Here is a 24152-nt window from a genome sequence, read left to right as displayed (position 1 = left end):
CTCTGACAACTCTACACTTTATTTGTCTTAAAATTTTCCCATAATTATAAAGTTAGATACTTTTTTATTTTTTAAACTCTTTAAATATTCATTTAATTTTTAGCTTTGATGTGAAATCGACATGGGATGCTCGATAGTTCTCATAAAAGATATCCGTGGCAGTAATTTTATATCTCAATTCTTCTGTAAATCCAACGAGTATGTATGTATGTATGTATATTTAAAGAAATTGCTCTGCTTGTGTTTTTCCCATAGTTTGGCAATATCACTTTGAAATATTCTATTTTCCATTTGTAGCCTAAATACCTTCACATATGTACCCTTGTCAATCTTTTCTTTTCCTGCTATCATGCATAGTCTTACCATTCTGCCAATTGTAAAGAGTTGAAAAGTGACTTTAGGTCCGAAGACTAAGAAATTCTTTCGCATTTGCATCAATAATTCTTTATTTGACAGCTATGGACTTGAAAGGCCGTGTGTTAGTAAATTTGCAGGCTGGCTATATATTTTAATCTACTTAAATTAACCGCACCGAATAAAATAAAAAATAGCATATATCCATTTGCCGCATATTAAAATATCAGAAAAAAGATTGTGTAGCTGCGGGAGGTCTAAAATATTTTTTTCCCGAATGCATAAATAATGTTTTAAATTCACAACGACCTATTGATTTCTTATTGGCACAACCAGTATTTACAGATATAACAACCGCAAATGAGTGGGGGAAAAAAAAGGAAGAAGAACAACCAGTATCGTAGCCACAATTTCCGCAGCAATCTTTCATCATTTGCGATTAAAAAAAAAATTAAAACAGTAAAACGTCGTACAAAGGTCCAACCTGCCACCTTGTGCTGTTGGTAATCTCGTCTTTCTTTCTTGTCGTGTGCCGAGTATGGTTAAAGAGGATTCCAGGTTTTTACCCCAAAAAAAAAAAAAACGGAGGATTCTAGGCCGACGTCGCGGCAACCAACTAGCGGAAGAAGCAGACGTAGAAGACCAGCCTCTTCCATGATTGGGACGGGCCAGGCAGGTACAAAGCCTTCTGTGCTGTCAAAAAACAATGGTTTGTACAATCATACAGGGAAGCTGGCGAGCTTGTCCGTCCGATTAGTGACGCCAACCAAATTGATGGACCTGATTACGACCAGGAGACTGCTCGCCGGAACCAGCTCCCTGGCGTCTGGCTGTCCGTTTGAACCCGTCACATCTGCATATTGACATTGACATTTCCAAGAGGTTAACTAATATCAGTGCTGCTTCCCTGCGTTGCTTCCTTCTTTGCTGAGAGCACCGGCTCTCGTGGCTGTCGGGATGGGTCCGGCTAACAAAGCTTAACGCGAGTGACAGGCCGCTTTCGTATGACAGTATTAATCACCGCACGTCTGATGCTCTTAGGTGGTAGCTGGCAATCAATTCAGGTTGTCGGCAGTTTAACATAAACCTGTCATATTATTATGTTTGATGTATTTTTTAAATAATAATTTAAATTATTTTGATAATTTAAATTATTTTAAAAAATAATTATCTAAATTATTATATATATGATAATATTATAATAAATTTTTTGAACAAATTTTTTTTTAAAAATTATCATATAAATTATTTTTTCATTTTTTTCTTTTTGTGAGAGATGGGTTATCTCCATGAACACTAGTTGGTAGTGCTCGTCTCGATAAATCACCTTGAGCTGACATTTCGATGGGCGACGATGGGGTACGAGCCCGAAGATGCCCTGCTCTCACAGATGGCAGACGAGACTCTGACGAGGGCAGAATTGAAGATGATCAGATCCGAAGGGATGCGGGCGCAGTGGTGGCAGGAGAAGAGGGAAAAGGTGGTCGCCGAGTTCGTGAGCGAGGTCGATGAGTGTCATGAGAAGGGGGAGATCGAAAGAGACACCGTTTGTCAGTATCGAGGAGAGGCAGATGCGGACGGAAGGAGGGGGACGTCGGGGGAGGTCAATGAGGGTGGGAGGAGGGAGAGGTCGAGCGAGACACAGTCGGTGTCGAGGAGCGGAAGGAGGTGGGGGGGGGTTTGCGGGCTCGACGGAGGTGGGAGGAGGGAAGGAAAAGTCGGAAGGGAGTTCTGTTGTTTGGATTTTTCGGATGCGGGTGGGAGGGATTTTTTTTTTTTTTGGTAAAAAGGAGGGAGCATGGGAGGGGCTAGAAGGAGGAGTTCAGACAATTGTTTAAAATTGAAAAAAAAAATACTTTTGAGGGACTGGAAAAGAAAACAATGGGGAGAGATGATGATGAAAATATTATAATATATAATATATTTTTGTTCTCTTATTTCAAAAAATTAAAAATTTTGGGCATGATGTATAATTTTTTTATAAATTTAATTTAAAAATATTTTAAAAAATTGATGTTACATTATCGATAATTTGATTATCATATCAAATATGTCAATCAAGATTTTGAATAATTTTACTGTAACATTACCTATATGTATCAAATACAGTAATCAATATTATTGATAATTTAATGACGATAATCTATCTTATAGGTAATTTAGGTTATTTTTTAAGATTATCTGATAGTACATCAAATGCAATCGGGAAGACATGATAAAACTTTTTTTCAAGAGAAAAATATTCGCATCCAGCAAAAAAATCTCATACTATATATAAAATAGATTTTTAAAAATGAAGGAGAATACTTGAATTATGTAGTTAGCATTACCTTTCACGTCCTCACAATCTACTCCCCCGCACCACGCACCCCCTCCCCGGTCTCTCTTTCTCTCTTTCAAAAAAAAAAAAAAAAAAAAAAAAAGGTGCGTGAAGATGATGGAGGGTGGGGTTCAAAGTGCGTGGAGCGACAAAAAGGAGGCTTATCAGACCGGTTACAAAACCAACCACCAAAGTCCGCGCCCTTCCATGCCAGACAAGCTTCATGCCTTTGTTTATTCCCTCTCATTTCTTCATCTCAATAAGCTGCATGATATGCATGTGGCTCGCATAAAATGAAGGCCATGGTCCCATCAATCCAAAAAAAATATTTGCCATTGGACTACCTTGACATCACTTCCTAATTTGATGCAAATTATTATCATATGACTCATGTGATGAGTCAAGAGGAAAAGTATATGACAGAAATAAATATGACATTGTTTGCTCAAGTGGCTTAGATATTAAATATGTCAATGCAACCAGCAAAATGTTCTTGGTCCATTGTCAAAAACATCTTTTATTTGGATCGACGAATATTTCTTTTTAATTTCTCCTTTACATTTGAGAAGGAAAATTCAAGAGGAAAGATATGTGGCAGGTACAATTACATGGTATGCTCGAGTGGCTTAGACGCTAATATGTGTCTATGCCACAAGCACTTTTTGTGGATTGATGATTATTTCTCTCTCACTTTTTGAGAAGCATATAATAAAGAGCTTAAACGAAATTGCTTATGGTTACCGCTGACCTTCATTTCAAATGGTACAACCCAAATCACCAACCACAAGGGGCAGGGATTCGAGTACAAGGATGTTGGCCCTGTTTAAACCATCATGCGTGTAAAACCGTAAATCCTTGATTCTGCGTGCAGTAGCTGTCCGCTCAGAGATCCGGTGATGCCAAATAGTTAACAGGGCTGCTTTTTGGGACATCTGGATGGAGATCTATTTCATCAGCAAGATTTGGATCTTGTCGGGCATCATCCATGATCATTCTCCTTCAAGATGCCAGCTCTCCTACATGTCATGCCGGCCCAAACGGACCCCCTTAAAGCAGACTGGACCCGATCGCATCATAATAGAGACCAACACAAAGGAATACTGAATTAATAAGAGGATAATTTAATCCGCACGGTACCTATGGATATGAAATATTCAAGAGATACCTGCATGTTTCAGCACCTCTCCGCATTAAATTGGTGGGGTTGATGGTGAGATAATGCCCGGGAGGTGGGAGTCTGAATAAGCTGCTGGGATCTCAAAATTTTGCCGGTGGTGTCGGCAAAGACCGTGCCTATACACCACGCAAGCCACACCAATGACTCTCTTAAATCCCCGCCGTTGGGTGTATAGAATGCAGAGTCCACATCAACAGACGAGATTCTACATAGTCCACACAAGTGCGGACCTACACCCACATGTAGAACACGTGCATGAATTTGACATCTACATTTGCCATGTTGTTGTCACATGGATGGCCACCCTCATCATATCACATCGTTCCATACCCTATAACTGTTGAAAAATAATAATCTTATAAAAACTAAGTCGTGCTTAGCTTGGTCGAGGAAAGTATTTTTAATAGTAACACGTGATCCCGACCATGTAAGAAAAAATAAATACGGACATTCCTATCAGCTTTCCTTTTCATCTCACCACCAGAAACCAAGCTTTTGCTGGCTTTTCTTCTTGCTCAAAAACCTCAACTCGTGCATACTTATATTGGCATTGGGTTTCAAGTGAAATAATAGAGCGTGGGAACTAGAGATATATACTTCCAAAAAAACTTCATACATGATATGCACATTTTTATCCCATCAGCAACAAACAGCGCAGGCATCATAACCATACCAACCACCCCAAATACCAAATGAAGTGCCATTCCACACCCGAGCTGCCAGGTTCGCCATTATAATCTGTGTCCCCTTCTGGAAGGCTCAAGAATTAATGAAGCACCGAGATAGCTGGTCCAACATTCAGCACTCGCTTCTTTATATATCCACTCTCTCCACTTGATACACAGTCTAATAACAATATCATCAGATTCACAGAACATTTATTCCCAAGGACAGATGGAAACAAGCACAAGAAAGAGAAACTAGCTAACTTTTGACTATACAAAACTTTTACCCATACAAGATACCAAAAGCGTGAGGGCTTTTCATGTTCATGCTTTCACCTGGCGTTCCCTCCTTCCTGTAACAGCACATGCATTCCATCAGCACGCATGATTAAAGTAAAAGAAGTTATAGGCTCACATAATAAAAAAAGTCTCTGCGGATTTCTGTATGCATATCATTGATCTTTCTCTCTACCTCGAAACCATGTTGTAGAGACACAGATTACGAGTTCAACCCTAAGATCCAGGATTTTCTTTTTTCCTTTTTTTTTTTTTTTTTTTTTTTGTTTTTCCCCGGAAACCTAAGCTAGTTCCCGAAGACCCAAAGATTCCCAACACTAACCAAGGGTCCACAACCCAGACGATCGATAAACTGATCCAGACCAGTTTTCAACCAGAGTTTTGTGAATAGTAATGAAAGAGAACAAGCAATTACAGCAAAACTATTGCACAACTTAATAAATTAAACCCGTTTCTAAGAGAGTATGATCATTCTCAGAATCTAACAAACACCGAAATAAATAAAGAATTATTCTAGAAACAGTACAGAAAATCAAAATAATGGCCATTGTTCAAATGCGCACACAATATTGAAACCATTAAACCAGCCACTACAACATCATAACACAAGTTGATCAAAACCATGGTTACGGTCGAAGCATACATATACATTTCTCAAAAGCAGGGAGTTAAAACGCAGCAAGAGAAAGATGGAAACCGGGCCCTGGCCTGCCTTCCGCCATGAAAGTGGGAAACTGGAAAGGGGCCGACACTTCCATCGCCCACCCTACGACGTAAAAGACGCCGGCCCTTGACCCCATGACAAAACCATGTCCCGTACAAGGGAAGGGGTGGAGAATCAAAGCCTCTATCTCTTTCTTCGAGGCTGTATATTTCTAATTTTCTATAGAATAATACTCCACTAGTAAAGAAAGAGGCCTCTCTTATCACCCACCAAAGCAAAGGGGGAAAACAACAAGAAAGAAAGAAAGAAAGAGGACTCGTTTTTGGTCACAGAGAGAAGAAGAGAATACGACGAAAATGAGAAGAAAAACAAAGAAGAATATAACCTTCCATTCTAATTTATTACCTCCTACGTAGTGGCATGGTCCACTAAATTAGAAAGGCAAGCTCTTGGAAGTGGAGGACGCGGTGAGCGCCTTCAAGTGATCCGACGGCGCGAAATCCTGCGGGAGGTTGGCCCGCCGCACGATCCTCCGCATGTTGCTCTGCAAGCTCTGCTGCACCAATTGCCTCACCGCCCTCCTCTCCTCGCTCATCCCCGCCTCCTCCTCCTCCCCCTCCGCTGCCCCTCCGATGAGCGGCGCGGACACCGCCGGCACGCCGGAGCACCCTCCTCCCCCCTCGCCGAACCCCTCCGAGACCTGCTTCCCCTTGTCCACACTCAGGATTTCGAGAATCCTTGACGCTCTCTTCTGGGCCAGGGGGCTCCCCAGAAGCGTGAGCTCGAGGAGGGAAGACATGATTCCGGCCTCGATCATTGCCGCCCGATCGCCGCAGGCCTTGTGGGCCATCACCATCAGCACGTACGCCGCCTTCTCCTGGCACCCCGGAGCGTCCGACCAGTTGAGGACGTCGACCAAGATCGGAAACGCGTCACGGGATCGGCTCACCGCCCGCCGCCCCTCCGGCGCGGCGACGATGTTGGAAAGCACCGAGAGAACCCTTTCGCTCACCTCCATGTCGCCTATCGCCCCCAGGAGGCAGGGGGCGAGGTCGGCCTCGATGAGGTGGGGGGTGTTGGCGGCGGCGATGGAGAGGTTGAAGAGCGCCCGAAGTGCGTCCTGCCTCGCCTGAGAGGAGACCCCCCCGTCAGTGGTGGCGCTAGCGTTCTTGAAGGCGTTCACGAGGAATGGAACCGCGCCGGAGGAGCCAATGATCGGCTTGTTGGAATCCAGAGCGCTGAGGCCGAGGAAGTTCGCGACGATCGCTTCGGAGACCGACGGCGAGCTCCCCGATTCGATCAGGCTCAGCATTTTGTGCACGGCTCCGGCCTCCACTATAGCTGCCTTGTTCCTGAGATCAAAACCCTAATGAGAAGCAATAAGCATTACAGATCTCCGACGGGAGAAGCAAAACGAGAGAGCTTACAAGTCATTGCCGATCCCTATATTGAGAAGGGCGTAGAGCGCCGCGATCTGGAAGTCGGGGTCCGGGGAATCGAGCATTCCCACCAGGGGAGGAATGGCGCCAAGCATCGCAAGCGTCTCCCTCGCCTCCGCGTCGTCCTTGGCAAGCCGCCGCACTTCCCCGGCGGCCTCCTTCCGGCGATCCTCTCCCGCATTGTCCCCTTCGCCGGTCTGGAGGCTTCCCACCACGCGCTGGAGCTCCTCGAAGGCCTCGATCTTCCGCCTCGTCTCCACCTCCGCCTCGTCGGAGCCGGCCTCCGAGAACTCTGCCCGCAGCAGCTCCGCCAGCCGCTCCGACCCGGTGTTTCTCGGCCGCCGCTCCGGAGAGCCGAAGGCGGCGCCGCTCTTCCGCCGGTGCCGGGAGACTCCGCACATCATGGCCTCCAGCAGCTTCCGGCGAAATGCGGCCACGGAGAAGAACGGCCACAGCCGGAACCCCCCTTCGTCGCCTCGCTCGCATTTCGCCATCTCGAACCCCCACCTTTCGAGTCACATCGAAGGCGGTCAGAAGACGACGAGAGGGCGGAGGCTTGGAGCAGACGCCATGACCGTACTCTGCTTCCCTTGTGTTCTCTTTTTCAGCTCTCTCCAGCTAATATAATATAATATGGCGCGGCCCCCGAAGCTCTTCTTCGCTCTCCCTTCTTCTTTTTTTTTTACTTAAAATGTACGACACGAAAGCTCCCCGGTCGATCCTTTGTCGGTTTCACTTAAGATCTAGCTAAATTAATTTTTCAGTTTTAAGAGTGATAATAAGTAAGAATTTGTTCGTTAATTAGGTGCTTAATTTGTATATGACTTTTTGTTAAGACACTGTTTTGGAAACAGGAGTAATACCGGTGCCCTTTAGTTAGATTTTTGCATGACTGAGGTGATTTGATGGAGATTTAATGGTACGGTGGGTGAAAATATCGATATGCTTTTTAAAATAAGCTGACTTTATTGAGTTAACTTTAGGGTGTTGATATGTATTAAATTACATGAATACCACCGTTCTTCTTCTCCTGGAAACTCGCTTAGCCGGGTTCAGGTTCCGCCATCGTATGTCGCGTGGTGAAGTTCTTGCTGCTACGGTGAGAGTCCGTTTGGTTGCTGCAATTCTTTTTCTCGGACCAAGTATGCATGTAGGAATATGGCGAGATTTTTGTCAGCTCAATCTCTAGCCGCATTGTAACAGCTCTTAAAGCAGTTGTATTCTGCCCAAAACAAAGGTTAAAACAGGTGCAGAATTTTTTGTTTACATACAATTCAGATAATCCTAACATGATGTCAATCTTCAAATAACATGTATTATTTATCATTGTAACAAGTGCCATATAATGGTGATATAATATCTGCTATTATCTTTTCTTATCTTTATTTCAATAAATAATTTAGAGTTCGAGGATTGGTGCTGGTAAAAAAATTAAAATAACAATATTAAGTAACTATGAATTAATATTTTATTTGCAAATGGAAGATTCAGTGTTGACTTGAACATATAATAATTATTTTCGCTATAATAAAGTATGTAAATCATTATTTTTCAAAAAATAAGCCTTGTGATTGAACATTAGTTTAAAAGGAGTACAAGTATTCATCAAATCATGAGTTGAGATGAACTTAGAAATGATTTAATAATATTTAACAGCAGGATTAGATGTATACACCACGTCTTAGTAAAGTGTATTAATACAAAAGATACCGATTTGGGGTTTATAAACTATTTTGATTTGTTGCAATTTGTAGAGTAAAGTTGAATAATCCAAAAAAAAATTGAGATATAATAAAATAATAAAATTAATTTATTATTTTTTAATATTTATGTTATCTTTTATGCATGTGCTTGATGTTGGTTTTCAGGAGACATTGATATCATTATTTTTTTTTCTATTCTCTTTTCAACTCGTAATTTTTCTGCAGAAAATGATGAAAGAGGAGGGAAATGAGTCTACCTAATAATTTCTTAAGTAGTATTTATTTGGATAATTCTAGATATAATAAGAATTTATTTTATCTTTTTTCTTCAAATAGATAAAAAAATGATGGTAGATCATCCTGATTTAGTAATTTCAATCAATTTTTTCTAATTCTTGAATATTAATTTCAGGTGGACCATAAAATTGATAATTCTACGTTATATTGAATACCAATTGAAATAATATTATATTAATTATAGTGAAATAAAAATAAAATATCAGATTTTTAATCAAATAAAAATTTAAAATAATAAAAATAAATAATTATTTTTAAAAAATATTTATTTTTATTTCAAAAATTAAATTTGGGTATCCCAACGTTATCTTAGAGAACGGTGGAAGGGGAGTAAATCAGGCCATTGAATGGCAGATTTGTAGTTTAAGGATGAATCCATGTCCTGAATACCGCGAAGAGGGAGAGGGCGGTTGGGGGGGGAGAGAGAGCGTGGACCATGGGGCGACAGTCTGGAGTCAAGCGACATGGAGTCGGTGCGGCCGGGGGTCAGGAATAAAATAACCCAGAGAGATAGAGAGAGGAGGCGGATGGGATCGTGGGAGTAGTGTTGGATATCAAAGAGGGATTAGATGCAACGGTACCTCTCAGAAATTTTTTAACTCCTCCACCATGGCCGGTGCAGTGGCCTTCACTACTGCTCGCTTGCACTCGGGTCTCGGGCAGGGCCATCATAGCAGTCCATCAATGCTGATCTTTTTTGACCGGAAACAGCTAAATTGTAGGGACAGGTAAGGGCTAGCTGGTCTCTCGCAACCTTTTTAATCACATTAAATGGGCCAATTTATCGTTTCGCCCTGGCTTAAGAATAAAATCCATTTAAAACGATAGTAAATTTGAAGTGTTTGCTGCCTATATTGAGATTGTACGAACCGATATATTTGATGAGGCCGAAATAATAAGAACTTGTGCGAGCTTTATGTGAAGCATATTGGTGAGTATCAAAAAGCTTATGCACTAATATCTTGGAGCAGATGATCATGTTCTTTGGGAATGAGATACTAAGTATGGTCTTTTTCTCTTTTGGCTCTTTGTACGGTATACATGTTTTAAAAAAAAGAAGGAAAAAAAAATCGTTCAATTGAGACGACAGGTGTGCTCAACAAGATCCCAACTTGCCAGCCACGAAGGGGGAGGGGGTGCAGGAAAAAAGTCATACAAAAGACAAGGAGTCTTTTGAAGGGTTTGGAAGATCCCATGAGTAGGTCAGTGCAAGTCAAAAAGAATCCACGGAGAGCAGCACGCTGTGTTTTGTACCGGTAAGAAAATCTCACATCGCGTGTCGTAGCCACCAGCTGGAGTTGGCCGAGCGTCATCATTTTTGTCACGTATTTTAATTATGGGAAACGAAGTTATTTTTGTAGCATGTTATCCTTAATTATTTGGAATTTATTCTGAGTTAATTGAACTTCCTCAGTAACAGCAAAGTTTTTGCTTCCAAAAGGGGAGGGAGAGAGAGAGCGGGGGTGTGGATCATTCTCATTATTTCGTGATATATTTAAAATGCTGAATTTTAAGAGAAAATATGATAGACCTTTGTGAGAAAATATTACAAAAAGAGAGAGAGAAAAAAAAAAGGAAAAGTGCTAATGAGAACAATATAAATAATAAGTACAGATAAAAAAATAATATAAAAAAATTTGAGATGGATCACAGTGAGAAAAAAGATAGAACACATGAGACTCCACTTGCATGTTCTCTTTTGCTGCAATTGTGAGAGTGCATCAACATAAAAAGTGTCCTGATGACTTGATAGGCAAATATATGATAAAATAAGTATAAAATATAACAAAGTTAATAAAATTATTCGACTGAGTGACAAAAGAACATTAAGTTTGATCCTACTCAACTTTAGAACCACAAACAAAGGCCAAGGACTATTCTACCTTGTCATCACTAAAGTTGCTTTTTCTTTTTTTGGTATTTGCTTTGTATTGATAGTATATTTGGAATATTGTTCATGCTAGTCTATTTAGATATTTATGTCTTGAATTTTAATTTTATTGATTTTGTTAGCACGAGACATTGAGAAAGAATGAATCATAATACATTATTAGGAAACTAAAGTTTGCGACCTTCGTATAGAATGGATGCTATTTTTCTATGGCTCATTCTCTACTTCTAGGTGATAAGAGACACTTCCTACACCCCAATTTGCACATGAAGAATTTGTATGAGAGAAAAATTGTAATTCATGATAGGCGTTGGAGTGTTATTCATGTTGAAAGCACCTATATATTTTATCCTCAACAATTCATGCAAATGCTAGTTTAACATTGATTAAGAACAACATACTACATATAGCATTTTATACACCAAACTTTCATTTCTTTTCTTTATTTTCTCCATAGATAATTTGCTTTCTTTTTTTTTTTCTTTTTTCTTTTTAAATTCAAGTTGGACCATCTTAAGGCAACCATGTAATTTTGGAAGTTCGGTGATGACATGCTGCTAGCTTTAAATAGGTGCATCTTTTGGTATAGCACAAATAGTGCCATCAATGCATCTAGGTGAGGATATAATTTTGACCTTCCATATTTAACAACTTGATATTAAGATGGGGACCCTTTTATTTTGACTTTGTATATTTCAAAAAATTATTATGTGCACAGCATGTACAGCCACATTGATGCATACCATTAATTATTATGATATATTACTATGGATTAATCACTGAGACAGGTACAGAACAAATGGGACCCATGCCAACATATCTTGATGATTGGTGGCATGCACCAATATGGCCGTGCATGAGCTAATGTATGCATGTGTGCACGCATGATCTCTTATATTCACATGCCCAGACAATGAGACAAGGGGCTAAAAACATCTACGAAAAAGATGTCAGGGTGGGTGGGAGAACATCGGCTGATATGAGACATATAACAAGGGTGAAAATTCATGATGTTAAAATAAATTATTTTTAACTTTTGCAATATTTCATATAAAAAATGAGGTCCTTAGAAATGTTAATAAAAAAGAAAGACATATATAACAGCATTTTTGTCCATATAAAATTTTTGTTCAACCAACATGTTTTGTTATTCAACAAAATAAAAAAAGAGGATCGGTTGAAGTAGACGTGGCCAAATAACAATTTTTAAGTTCATGAATAAAAGGAATTGTTAAGTGATGAATAAGTTCGTTTAAAGCTATTTAGTCCTGAGTTAGATGCGGTCTTACTGTTTAAAAGATAATATTTTTTTGATGTAATGAGGTCAGTGGTTCTTACCCATGTATAACAACTTTTCTCAAAAAAATCTAATCAACGAAGGAGGTTGCAAGGGTCTTATAAATAATTTTTTTCTCAAGATCTTAGAACAACCTAAAATGAAAATCGGTATTTATGCCAAGCTTGTTTGCTTTTTTATTTTATTTTAATTTTAATAAGGGGCCAACAACGTGGTCAAGAACAAGAAAGAATTCGACATTGGATGAGAAGAAACTCAAAAGAGCATTGGAGAGAAGCAAAATGAGCATGGAGCTAATGATACGCTCTAAGATAAGAGATAACTAGATGTCAAATAAAGAAATAGCCGGCAGGAATTGATGAGCTAGTGTGGTTAGCAGTGGCAACGCAGCCAAGGGCAAGATTGGATAGAAGAGGAGTTGGAAAAAAAATATATTTATAAAAAAATTATAAGTAAATTTTATATATTTTAATTTTTAAAAATTAATAAATATTATTTGAAAAATAGAAATAAAATATTCAAATATATGTTTCTGTATTGAATTTATCCTAAAAAATAATAAAAAATAGGTAATTAACTTTCGATCTCCTTTTTGACTCCATTTTAACAAAAAATCTCTGTTGATCAAAATTTTAACTCTCGAACTATTCTTTTATACTACAGTAATAAAATATTTTTCTGACATCACTTTATCTTAAAAAATACCGAACTTACCCTTTACTTTTATTTTTTTTTCCTTTTTCCTTTCGTTCTCTCTTCCCTTCTACATAAAAGAGAGAATAGTTGGACTCTATTGCTCTCGCTACAAGGCTTCTCAACTTGATCTCCAACCCTAGTTCATCTTCTTTGTTCTTCTCCACAAGATGTCGGCCATGTTGAAGGCCGCTCTCTCTCGCCGCATGCTACTTCCAGACCCCTAACCCTGCTCCCGCCCCTTCCCCAAGCTCGGCTCTCTTCTTGCTTGCTCTGTCATCTCCGCCTAGAAGGCCCCTGTCGACATCTCCGGCCTTTGCCTTCGCCTCTGCCACCTCATTGATGAGTTCTGATCCATCCCCGAGTTGATCGACTGCTCCACGTGCAGGCTATCAAAAGTGGCCTCCTTTGTGATGTTTTTGTTCAAAGATCTATTGTTCGAATGTATGCAAAGTGCCTTGCTTGCCATGATGCTCATAAAGTGTTTTGCAGAATACAACGTCCAGATATTGTTTCTCAGAATAATTTGATCATCAGGTTTATAAATAACGACGATTTGGAGACTGCACGGAAGGTTTTCGATGGAATGGCTGATAGAAATATAGTTTCTTTGAGCGTTATGGTTGATGGGTATGCGAGAGATGGGCTGATGGAGATTGCTCAGGACCTCTTTGATGCAATGTCTGAGAGAAATCAATTCTCATGGAATTCATTGATATATGGGTACTTGAGATGTGGTAGCATGGAAGTTGCTCGGAGCATCTTTGACCAAATGAGGCTAGAGTGGAATGTGATCACCTGAACAGCTATGATCTCAGGATACACATAGAATAGTCGGTTCAAGGAGGCCTTGGATCTTTTCCTCGAAATGCAAATTGCAGGTGTGGCACCAAATAAAATCACGCTTATGAGCATTCTTCTAACGGTTGCAGAGCTTGGTGCTCTCAATCAAGGGAGGTGGATCCATGCTTATATGGACAAAATGGGTCGGAAAGTGGATTCGATCCTTGGTTCGGCTCTGGTGGATATATACTCAAAATATGGCTGTATTGAGGATATTGTTGGCATCTTTGAAAAGCTCAAGTATAAGGAATTATCAACCTAATATACAGTTAAATTAACATGGCACACAGTTAACTAACTATAGTATAAAGTCAAATAAATATATTATACAGTTAACTAAATATGGTACATAATTAAATGAATATGGTACACAGTTAAATAAATACTGCACACAATTAAATGAATAATGTATACAGTTAAATTAATATGATACATAGTTAATTAAATATGGTACAATAGTTTAATGAATATGAGACACAATTAAATGAACATTGCACATAGTTAAATAATAATGTACATAGTTAAATTAACATAATATAAAGTTAACTAACTATGGTATATAGTTAAATAAATATGGTACATAATTAACTAAATTGGTACATAGTTAAATGAATATGGTACACAGTTAAATGAATACTGCACAGTTAAATGAATAATGTATACAGTTAAATTAATATAGTATATAATTAAATAAATATTGTATATAGTTAAATAAATACTGCACACAGTTAAATAAATACTGTATATAATTAAATTAATATGGTATACAGTTAATTTACTGCTGTGCATAATTTAATTAACATATTACATAGTTAACTAAATATGATATGCAGTTAATTTACTAATATATATAGTGGTCGTCGATTGGATAGGAGGTAGGGTCGGCAAGATGGTCGAAGGCAAGGTCGAGGTGGACGTCGTCAGCAACGATGGTGATAGTGTATAGTTAATTTACCATTGTACATAATTAACTGACTAATTAACATGATATACAGTTATCTAACCATTGCATACAATTAAATAAATACAATACACAATTAATCTGTCATTGTACATAGATAAATAAATATGATACATAATTAATTGATCATTATATATAGTTAATTAGCCACTATATATAGTTAAATTAATATAGTACATAGTTAATTAACTTATCACTACACAGTTAACTAACCATTGTACACAGTTAAATTAACATGGTACACAATTAATTTATGACTACACACAGTTAAATTAATATGGTATATAATTAATTTACTACTGTACATAGTTAATTTATCACTGTACATAATTAATTTATTATCATATATAATTAATTAATTTTTTTAATTAATTTATTATTTTTTTATATGGATATATTTTTTTTTCATTTTAACTCTTAATTTTACCGTACATAAAGAAAGGGAAAGAAAGGATGATATTAAATTGTGAGTATTTTTAATAAAAGTTAAAATCTCATTAAAATGGATCGAAAGTTATATAAAAAATTAACAGGACTTAAAAGTTAAAGTTCAATTAACAAATGGATCGGACGTTATTTTTTTCTAAAAAAAAATAGCTGCGAGTCACTTGACGCGAAACTCGGCTAATATTACCGAAGGCTTTGCATGACGAAACTGAAAAAAGTTTGCACTCAGGGACCCGTAGATAATATTCTTGTTTCAAGCAAAAACCTAGAAACCCCACTAAAAGAGTTCCGCCGCCGCCGCTTCCACGCTCTCCCGGCGTCGTCTACCGAGCCCTTCCAAGATGTCGAAGCGAGGTAGGCAATCCTCCACTCTCCTTGCATATCGTTGTGGTTTTTAGGGTTCTTGCATTCTCTTGCTCCCTCTATCTCGCTCATTCATCCCTCCGCTAGGGTTTATGGTTCTGTATTTCGATCCACCGAATTAGATCCATTGGGGTTTTCTCTTCATCATCCTTCTTCCCCATTGTAGTGTGAAACATTAAAAAGTTCAGAATTAGGGCTTTCGGTCACCACGAACACTCAGAAGTCCCCGATCGAGTTCTAGGAATCCTGGGTTTAGGGTTTCTCTTTGCGTCGTCAGTCTGTAGATAAAGGCAAGATTTGGCGAAGATTTATGATAAATAATTGTAGGGCGAGGAGGCGGCGGGGAACAAGTTCCGGATGTCGCTGGGGCTGCCGGTGGCGGCGACGGTGAACTGCGCGGACAACACGGGGGCGAAGAACCTCTACATAATTTCGGTGAAGGGGATCAAGGGGCGGCTCAACCGGCTCCCATCTGCCTGCGTTGGGGACATGGTGATGGCCACCGTCAAGAAGGGGAAGCCCGATCTCAGGAAGAAGGTTATGCCCGCTGTCATCGTGAGGCAGCGCAAGCCCTGGCGCCGAAAGGACGGGGTCTACATGTACTTTGAAGGTAATTACTCCTTTCAAGTCTATTCAGATTCTCATTTTTCTACATTGTGTTCGTTGCATAAGTGTGTGAATATTTATTATGATGGAAAGTTATGGATGGTAAAGTTCTCAAATGCATGCCCGATTATACTAGCTACGTGTGTATGAATTGGATATGCTTAAGCGAGCCAATTCTTGGTGAATCCTTTAAAGGCAGCACATTGGGGGTGTGTGTGTTGGGGCTAAGTTTTGTACTTGATGGTGCTATGAAGCATATGTTCTTTGAATTTATGTGTATATATATAAGGTTTTAAATTCCGTGGGATGGAGCTGTCCCGATTTTTCCAAAGAATGGAATGTGCTGCCATCCCGCCTTGTCTCGATACTTAGGATGAGCGATATCCCAGGTTGTGGTGATTGGGACATTGGAACAATGATGGGACGGTCCTGACACTTGGGATGGATCTCAACACTTGGGATGGGACCCATCCTAGTGTCCCGCAGCATGTCTGACCGGGATTCAAGGCCTTGTATATATGTTTGTTGTAATCTTATGCATTCCTTTTATTGCCTAGTTGTTCTTCTTGGATATATTCGCAATGGTTGGGGCCTCCATTGTACTGACCAAGTTGATTGTTTACTATCACAGAAAATTTTTATAATTTGGTCAATTCTGTTGGGGTATGGCTTCTGTGTGCTGGAACTGCAATCTCCTAATGGTCCAAAGAATATGTAGGCTCAATAGTGAGAATTCATGTATGATTATGGCAGAGCAGTTGAAGTCTTCTATATGGTCTCTGTTGGCGTTATGCAAATGTTAACATATTTCATAGTTTGCTAGTGATGATGCAGGCTGGCAGAATACAATATATAGTATCAAGTGCTAGAACTCACTGTCATCGACAGGCACCTTAGAAAACATATGTAAAAGAAAAGCTAACATATTCAAAGAGAATATTGCCCCCACAGGGCTACTTATAATGCTGAAAGTTTATATAAACTCTTTTCTTTTGATTTTTTTTTTTTTGAAAGAAAACCCCTGTCAGCTTCCTGGGAATTAAGCTTAATGTGTCATTTTCTCCCCTCTCCCTTCTCGCTTCGAATACTTCACTGGGACTAGCTAGAAGAGAGCAAGCCAAGTTAGTTTGGTTGAGATGTTATCTTTAGCCTTTTTAGCTATTGAAAGCTATGGTGTTCTCTTATGTAACTGTGTTCTTCCTTTTCTACTTAAGTCTGACTATTCCCTATATCTCTCCCCTATATGGTCAACTTGTACTTCACCTACAGCCTAGCTCACACTATGTGCACCAAGAGGGACACCAAAGTTGAGGTGAAAGACATCTTCTTTTGCCTGTATGAGAATGCTGTTGGATTCTCTTACCTCATCTTATTGCCAAATGTGATGGGATTGGACAGACCCTGTGCCATCCCAACAAGCAAATAAACATCTACTGTAGGATACAAGTGTCTTTGTCTCTGCTTTTTATTCTTTGCCCTGAATCTACAATTATGGATGACATAGCACTATAACCAGTTGATACAGGACACCTACTTGGTAGAATAAGGTCCCAACAGGAAGGCAGGCCAAAGCACCAGCTATGTTGAGCTCTATTTCTGGCACTAGTGGCTTCAGCAACCAAATGATTCTTGAAACAGAATTGGTTTTACCATGTGTACCATGTTGGCATCTTGAGCCAGCTGCTGTTTCTGCTGCGTTGCTGATCATGATCTGGGCCTAGTAATTAGTTGTTGCTCAACTCCACCATTGTGATTTCATCCGTTTCTTGGTTGGTGCTTTCACAACCATATCCTCCTTGATCCATGGCCACATCCCAAACTAGAGCTTGCACTACCATTATTTACAGTGCCTTGTCAAACTTATTGCTTATGGGGGGCCGAGATGGAATTTGATTTTATCTAGATTAGCGGTGCCCATCTCCTTGACCCACAAGCAACTTAACATCCAGATTATCAATTGCAACTTCCAAATTGACAAAAAAAAGCATCAGCTTCTACCTCAAGATCTTGAGCCTTTTTTGGTGGTTTGAGTACCAACTGTTGGAGGTCGCATCATGTTTGTTATCTATAAGTAACATTTTCAGCTAATGGGGAAAAGCTGGTTTGGGAGGGCTGTCAAATACAAGGTTTTAAATCTTATGGGATGGAAGTGTCTTGGTATATCCATGGAATGGGACGCTCCGCCATCTTGTCCCATCCTATCACAATGGCTGTCTCAATCATGCATCTTAGTAGATTTTCTCCATCTCTCTAACAATATTTTTTCCTTTCTTTCTTTTTTGCTTTCCTTCATCTTTTCTTTCTTTTTCTTTTATCTTTCTTTTTTTTCTTTTTTCTTCCTTTTTGTCATCCCTTTCTTTCGTTCTTTTTTTTCTTTTTCTTCTCTCTTTTTTTTTTCTTCCTTCCTTTCTTTTTCTTCTCCCTTTTTTTTTCTTTTTTTCCTTTTTTCCTTTCACTTTTTCCATTGTTCATCTTTCTTCTTCCTCCCTTGCATGGATGGGTTTTGGAGTCCCAACCCCATCCTGGTTCTGTTTTCTCATGGGAATGGGACCAGACGGCCGGGACGCCTCCCGTCCCGCTAGGACATAAATCTTGATCAAATATCCCTGCCACTGACATCTTCCAAATTAAGACACATACATTTGTAGTCTAATATTGAGCTTCAAGTTCTGGTGCTGGAGGTGGTCAGGTTGCCGAGCCACTGATTTGACCTAAGATTTTTATGCTTTGCTGGGATGCTTACCTCATTGGGATGCTCACTTCTTGAACAAGAGAAATGCTTGGATATTGGAAGTCCTATGTAAATGGGTCCTTCTAGCTTCTTGAAATGAGGCATCTCTACCACCTTGATCTTGTTTGCTTGTGTCATCCTTGTTTGTGCGGTAAGCACATAGAAGAGTCAGGGGAGGTGGCAATTTGGTTGAGGTGGGTGGAGAGGATTACAAGAGAAGGCAGTGGCAGTTAAAGAAAAGGTTCTAAAACAACCATGGGTTTTTGGGTCTGCAAGTACAAGTGTCATTTTAGCTAAACTGACGTTGCTGACCATCTTATGGTTGTTTGTGTGATGGAATGTATCTGTTAAGGGGACAGTGAAAAATTATCAGCTATAGATCTTGTTGTTCTCAATCTGGTTCTTGCAGCCTTGCAAAAAGTGTACTGATTAAAGTCATTTTGGATGCACAGACACACACTGTGCTGATAAACAAATTTATTGTGAATGAAAGTAACTTGTTTGTATTGTCAACCTGGGTTAGATGGATGTTGATTTATTCGTTAGAATGCTTCTATTTCAGGATGACTGGTTATTGATGTTTCAGACAGGTGTTTAAGTGGGTAATTTAAAGCTAGTTGACATACCACACCAGTCTTGGTATTTTATTTTCCATGTTATATTGGTTACATATATATATTTTTGAACATCTTGGTGGTTTTGTGAGAGTTAAGGAGGAAAACCATAATTATCTGATTGGTGGACATAATTGATAAGTCTGTTTTTATTGGAATGTCATATAATATCTGTGTTTAGTGCAAATGTTGAATGCAGTTTAGTACCTTCACATAATATCTTGCGGGACTATAATTACAGTATCAGGCTTTTGAACGCTAAAGAATATTGCATTTTCTTGTGTTATCCAAATCATCATTCTGTAGTATATGTCCATGGGTTGCTCACAAGGTATTTTGTTGGACTAAGCATTTGTCATGCAAATATTTAGCATAATAAAATCCCAGTTGGCATGAGTCAGTAGTTATGGAGCAGTATTTAGATTCTCCTAGAATTCTATAGTTGAAAATTGTCATTAGTCTTGTAGTTTTTGCAAGTTTCTGATCTTTTTCATTTATTTGCCAATTCTGCAGATAATGCTGGAGTTATCGTGAACCCAAAGGGAGAAATGAAAGGTAATGCAAATTAAGTATGTCAAGTTGAAGCATGTCATGCACAAAAGAAGACCTGCATGGTGGTAGTTGATACACTGTATTTGGATCCTGAGAGACATTTTATTAAGACAGTTGATTTTTGTTGGTTCTATTTAACCAAAGAATGCATGCAATAGCTTTACCTCGAATCTTAATGTGCATCCAGTAGTGCTACAGTAGCTTGGCAATCCCAAAATCCCACAATGTGGGATTGCCTTGCCATGGTGAACTCGTAAAAGCTAGACCAGCCTTGTGCATGTCATGGGACTTCTGAGATAAAAAAAAAATGTGCATGACTTGAACTCTTTAATACTTGTTGTTGGCAAACTTATTTCATCGAGAAAGAAATGATTGGCAAACTCTAGCTCTATCTAGAATCTTCATAATCCAATGGTGCTACATTATCATGGCAATCCTGGCAATCTCACACTGGGGGATTGGATTGCCATGGTGAACTCATAAAAGCTAGACCAGCCTTGTGCATGTCGTGGGATTTCTGTGATAAAAAGATGTGCATTACTTGAATTCTATTTTCATATGAAGTGCTTGCTGTTAGCAAATTTATTACATTGAGAAAGAATGATCGGCAAACTCTGTAGGACTTGGCGAGTGGTTAAACTGCTATTCGGGGGTTGTTTGTTTCAGGTTCTGCTATTACTGGCCCCATAGGGAAGGAGTGTGCTGACCTCTGGCCAAGGATTTCAAGTGCAGCCAATGCTATCGTCTGACGACAATATCTCTCAAGATTAACACCAGAGATTTGGGTTGGCATTTTGGTAGTTTTAGTGCCTTGCAGTGTAGTGATGGAAGTTCAGTTCTTCAGTGTTGTGGTTTTCTGCATTTAGACTAAGCTGTAATATGGAAATTAAATCTTGTGGATTCCTATTCATCTGCTAATTACCTGTTCTTTTTGCACAACTCTCGTTGTGTCTGTGGTGCTATGAATTTTAGCTATTGCCCGTTCCGTTGTGTGGATAGCCTGTGTCGTGTGGTAGGGAGCATGCAATGTGCCTGAAAAGCAAATGGTAAGCAGATAGCAGTGGGAGTTTAGATGTGGATTGTGGGGATGTTGCCGGGACTACCACAATTTTAGGCGACAAGATTCCTGATAGCGTTGTAGTAACTCTTGCAGAGGCAGTTCTTTCCCCAGCGGGTTGTGCAAATATAACATTGAAATTTTCGTACCGTTGCCATATATGAATTATTGTCATGCTGTTCTCATACCTAGAGACTTGCATGGTAGGGCGTACACGGCTGAAAGAGCTCGTGATGATCTTGTGTGGGGCGTGGATAAATTCATGTTATCTTATTATTTTTAAGACGACGATGTACTATGTGATGCATGTATTGTATGTTTGAGTTGGAATGAATTTGTTTCGGACGAGCGGTTTCTAGGGCACTAATAAACTTTAAATTATTGAATATCATATGCCTACTATGCAAAAAATTCATGATCTATTTTATTAACTTTGTGAGAAAGGAATCCGAAAAGATATGTAGTAGGTATGGTGGTCGTGTGCTTCTGTCATTGTGAGAGAATGCTTATTTGGATCACATGGTGTTGGAAGAGCTGACACATTATGGTCCACGCTTGAGCGTAAAAGCACGGAGTGGATGCCCTGATAATGGGGCCAACCTGTATCGTCTGAAAGAACACGGGCCCGTTTCTGTACGTGGTCTCTAAAGTGCTGGTCAATCGGTTAAAGCCTACTTCCAATGAGCTTCAGCAGAGTGCTTTTGTTGCAAATTGACATATTATCGATAATATTAGCTTTAGCATTTGGAGTTGCACCACTTAAACACGAACCTGCCATGATGCTAAAGCTTGGCATGAAGCAAACGTACGGCTATCTTGGCTGCTGTGTGGTGTTCCAAATGTTTATGGATAAATAGGTAAAGGAAGGAGAGATGCCGACAATGAAGAAGGAGAGGATCAATAGAAGAGAAAGAGAAGAGGTAGAGATATGTATATTTTTATCATTTTATAAAATAATGATATATATGATGATCATGTGATATCTTTCAATTAACAAAGATAAATGACTGAGCCACATTGAAGCATATCGATAGCTAGAAGGATTAATTTGATATTTTTTAAAGTATAGAGGGTGTAAGTAAAATTAAACTAAAGTTAAGAAGATATTTTTATAAATTTTTTTTTTTTAATATGAAAGGATATACTATGTAATGCATATATTGTTTATTTGAGTTGGAATGAATTTGTTTCGCATGAGCCATGTCAAGGACACTAGTAAATCTTAAATTATTAAATATCATAGGCCTCCCATGCAAAACATTCATGATCTATTTTATTAACACCTTCGACATGTTTGAGGTTTAGTGGGAGAAGGAAGGAGAAAAGATATGTGGTAGGTATGGTGGTCGTGTGCCTTCAGTCGTCATTATGCGAGAATGCTTATTTGGATCGCATGGTTTTGGAAGAGCTGACACATTATGGTCCATGCTCCAGTTGTTTATGGGCCAGTGTGTGGATTGCGTGATTGCTTTTTGTGCAGGCTCAGAATGGGTCGCAGGGCGTTCAGATTGATGACAGGGGAGGTAACTCCTCTTTTATATGCGCATTATGTTTTGGTTACAACCACAGCTACCTTGGGTGATTGCAGCGCGCAACTTCGTTTTTCATGCTTGGTCCTAACTAATCCCGCCTCTTCTGGCGTAACTACTGGTTAGCATTGACGTGGGTCCATTCTGTTCCTAGATACCATATATTGGTGAAAGTGGGATGGATATTATTCATCCGGATCTGTTCCATATCCGAATCAGTCCAGATATGGATAGAAATTTAAAAATCCGACTAATATCCATATTCGTATTCATATCTGTCAAAAGAAAATGGATATGGATATGGATTGACAACTATCTGATCCATATCAGAATATCCGAATTTATATATAATTTTAAATAATAATTATTATTTTTAAGAAACATATATAAGTATATAAATATATTATTAACTTGATTTATTATCTATTTAATAATATCTTTAATTTTGCAGTCATAAAATTTAATTATCTAAGTAATATCTGTAATTATATCCATAGTTACAGTATCCAAATTGTATCCCTATCTATTTAAAATAAATATGAATATGAATTTTTGTATCTGAATAATATCCGTATCCGTATTTATATTCGTCAGACAAAATAAATATGGATATGGATATGATGGTATCCGATCCATATTCGATCTAGATGCAGCCCTAAAACCACATTCAATCTAATAAAAAAAATTATTGCGGCATTTGTCTTTGTTGAACATAGATTTCAATTTAATAGAAAAATTTTTGCTACCCAAAAAATAATAATAATAATAGAAAAATTTTTGATTTACTGAACGAAGACTTCAATTTATTGAAGAATTTTCGATTTAGCAAAAGTCCAATTTGATTGAATGATTTGGGATGCAAGGAGATTCAAAATTACGCATCAAAAGAATCCTATTTCCTATTTTATTGTAGAGGTGGGCAATGGAGTGTGATAGAAGATAACGGAGCCCTCCTCAGATGGGTCAAGTACTATTTTTTAAGCCACATAGGGTTCATGAAATCAGAGCTTATCTCAAATAAATAATATATGATTACCCCTAATTATTAATATATTATATAAAAATATATTGACTAATCTTATGAATTATTAATACTATAAAATATATTAATGTTACTATAAAATTAATATTTTTATTTATCATAATATATTATTATTTCAATGCTAATATTTACTTTAATTAGAAAAATGAGGAAGTAGACGTGATATATTAAATAATTTCATAATATATATAAAATACAATAGTTTTTTCTATTAAGAATTATAATCAAATAATAATATGATAATAATAATATATTATATCGATATAATATATTAGATATATTGAATTTTTTTTTTTTTGTGGGATCAAAGGGCATTTTTATCCCCCAAATTTCATCTCAAAATCATTGCTGTTGGTTCATCTTAGATATCAAATCCCAATAGCAGATTTTTCATTACCAGATTGGACGGAGATTTGAAAGTAGATATGATATGAAATTATTGTCATGCAAAATCATTATGATGCAACCAAACACGATTCCGTCACCTCTATTCACATCATTTTTGGCCTTAAGTTAATCACTGCATTCAACTGAACGTCGCTTCTAAAACAACTCAACTTCTAATGATGGGGCTATGCTACAAATGTAGTGTTTTGTTTTGGCATGATGG

The 24152-nt window shown here is 38.4% G+C and overlaps 2 protein-coding genes across 2 annotated transcripts; one reads left to right on the top strand and one right to left on the bottom strand.

Moving 5' to 3' along the window:
• Window positions 1-4634: 4634 nt before the first annotated feature.
• LOC105060202 (U-box domain-containing protein 45) lies at window positions 4635-7525 on the bottom strand. The gene is made up of 3 exons (XM_010943812.4): window positions 6905-7525; window positions 5883-6829; window positions 4635-4869 (listed from the first exon to the last, which is right to left on the bottom strand). The coding sequence occupies exons 1-2, from the start codon at window positions 7408-7410 to the stop codon at window positions 5911-5913; spliced, it is 1425 nt and encodes a 474-aa protein (XP_010942114.1). The 5' UTR covers window positions 7411-7525; the 3' UTR covers window positions 4635-4869; window positions 5883-5910.
• A 7740-nt stretch (window positions 7526-15265) lies between these two features.
• LOC105060204 (large ribosomal subunit protein uL14x/uL14z/uL14y) lies at window positions 15266-20853 on the top strand. The gene is made up of 4 exons (XM_010943813.4): window positions 15266-15402; window positions 15739-16021; window positions 19876-19917; window positions 20581-20853. Exons 2-4 carry the CDS (start codon window positions 15769-15771, stop codon window positions 20661-20663), a joined length of 378 nt encoding a protein of 125 aa, XP_010942115.1. The 5' UTR covers window positions 15266-15402; window positions 15739-15768; the 3' UTR covers window positions 20664-20853.
• The last annotated feature ends 3299 nt before the right edge of the window (window positions 20854-24152 follow it).

The sequence above is a fragment of the Elaeis guineensis genome, chromosome 1 (assembly GCF_000442705.2).
Source record: "Elaeis guineensis isolate ETL-2024a chromosome 1, EG11, whole genome shotgun sequence".
NCBI classification, from domain to species: Eukaryota; Viridiplantae; Streptophyta; class Magnoliopsida; order Arecales; family Arecaceae; genus Elaeis; species Elaeis guineensis.
This window is presented reverse-complemented; position numbering and strand designations above follow the sequence as displayed.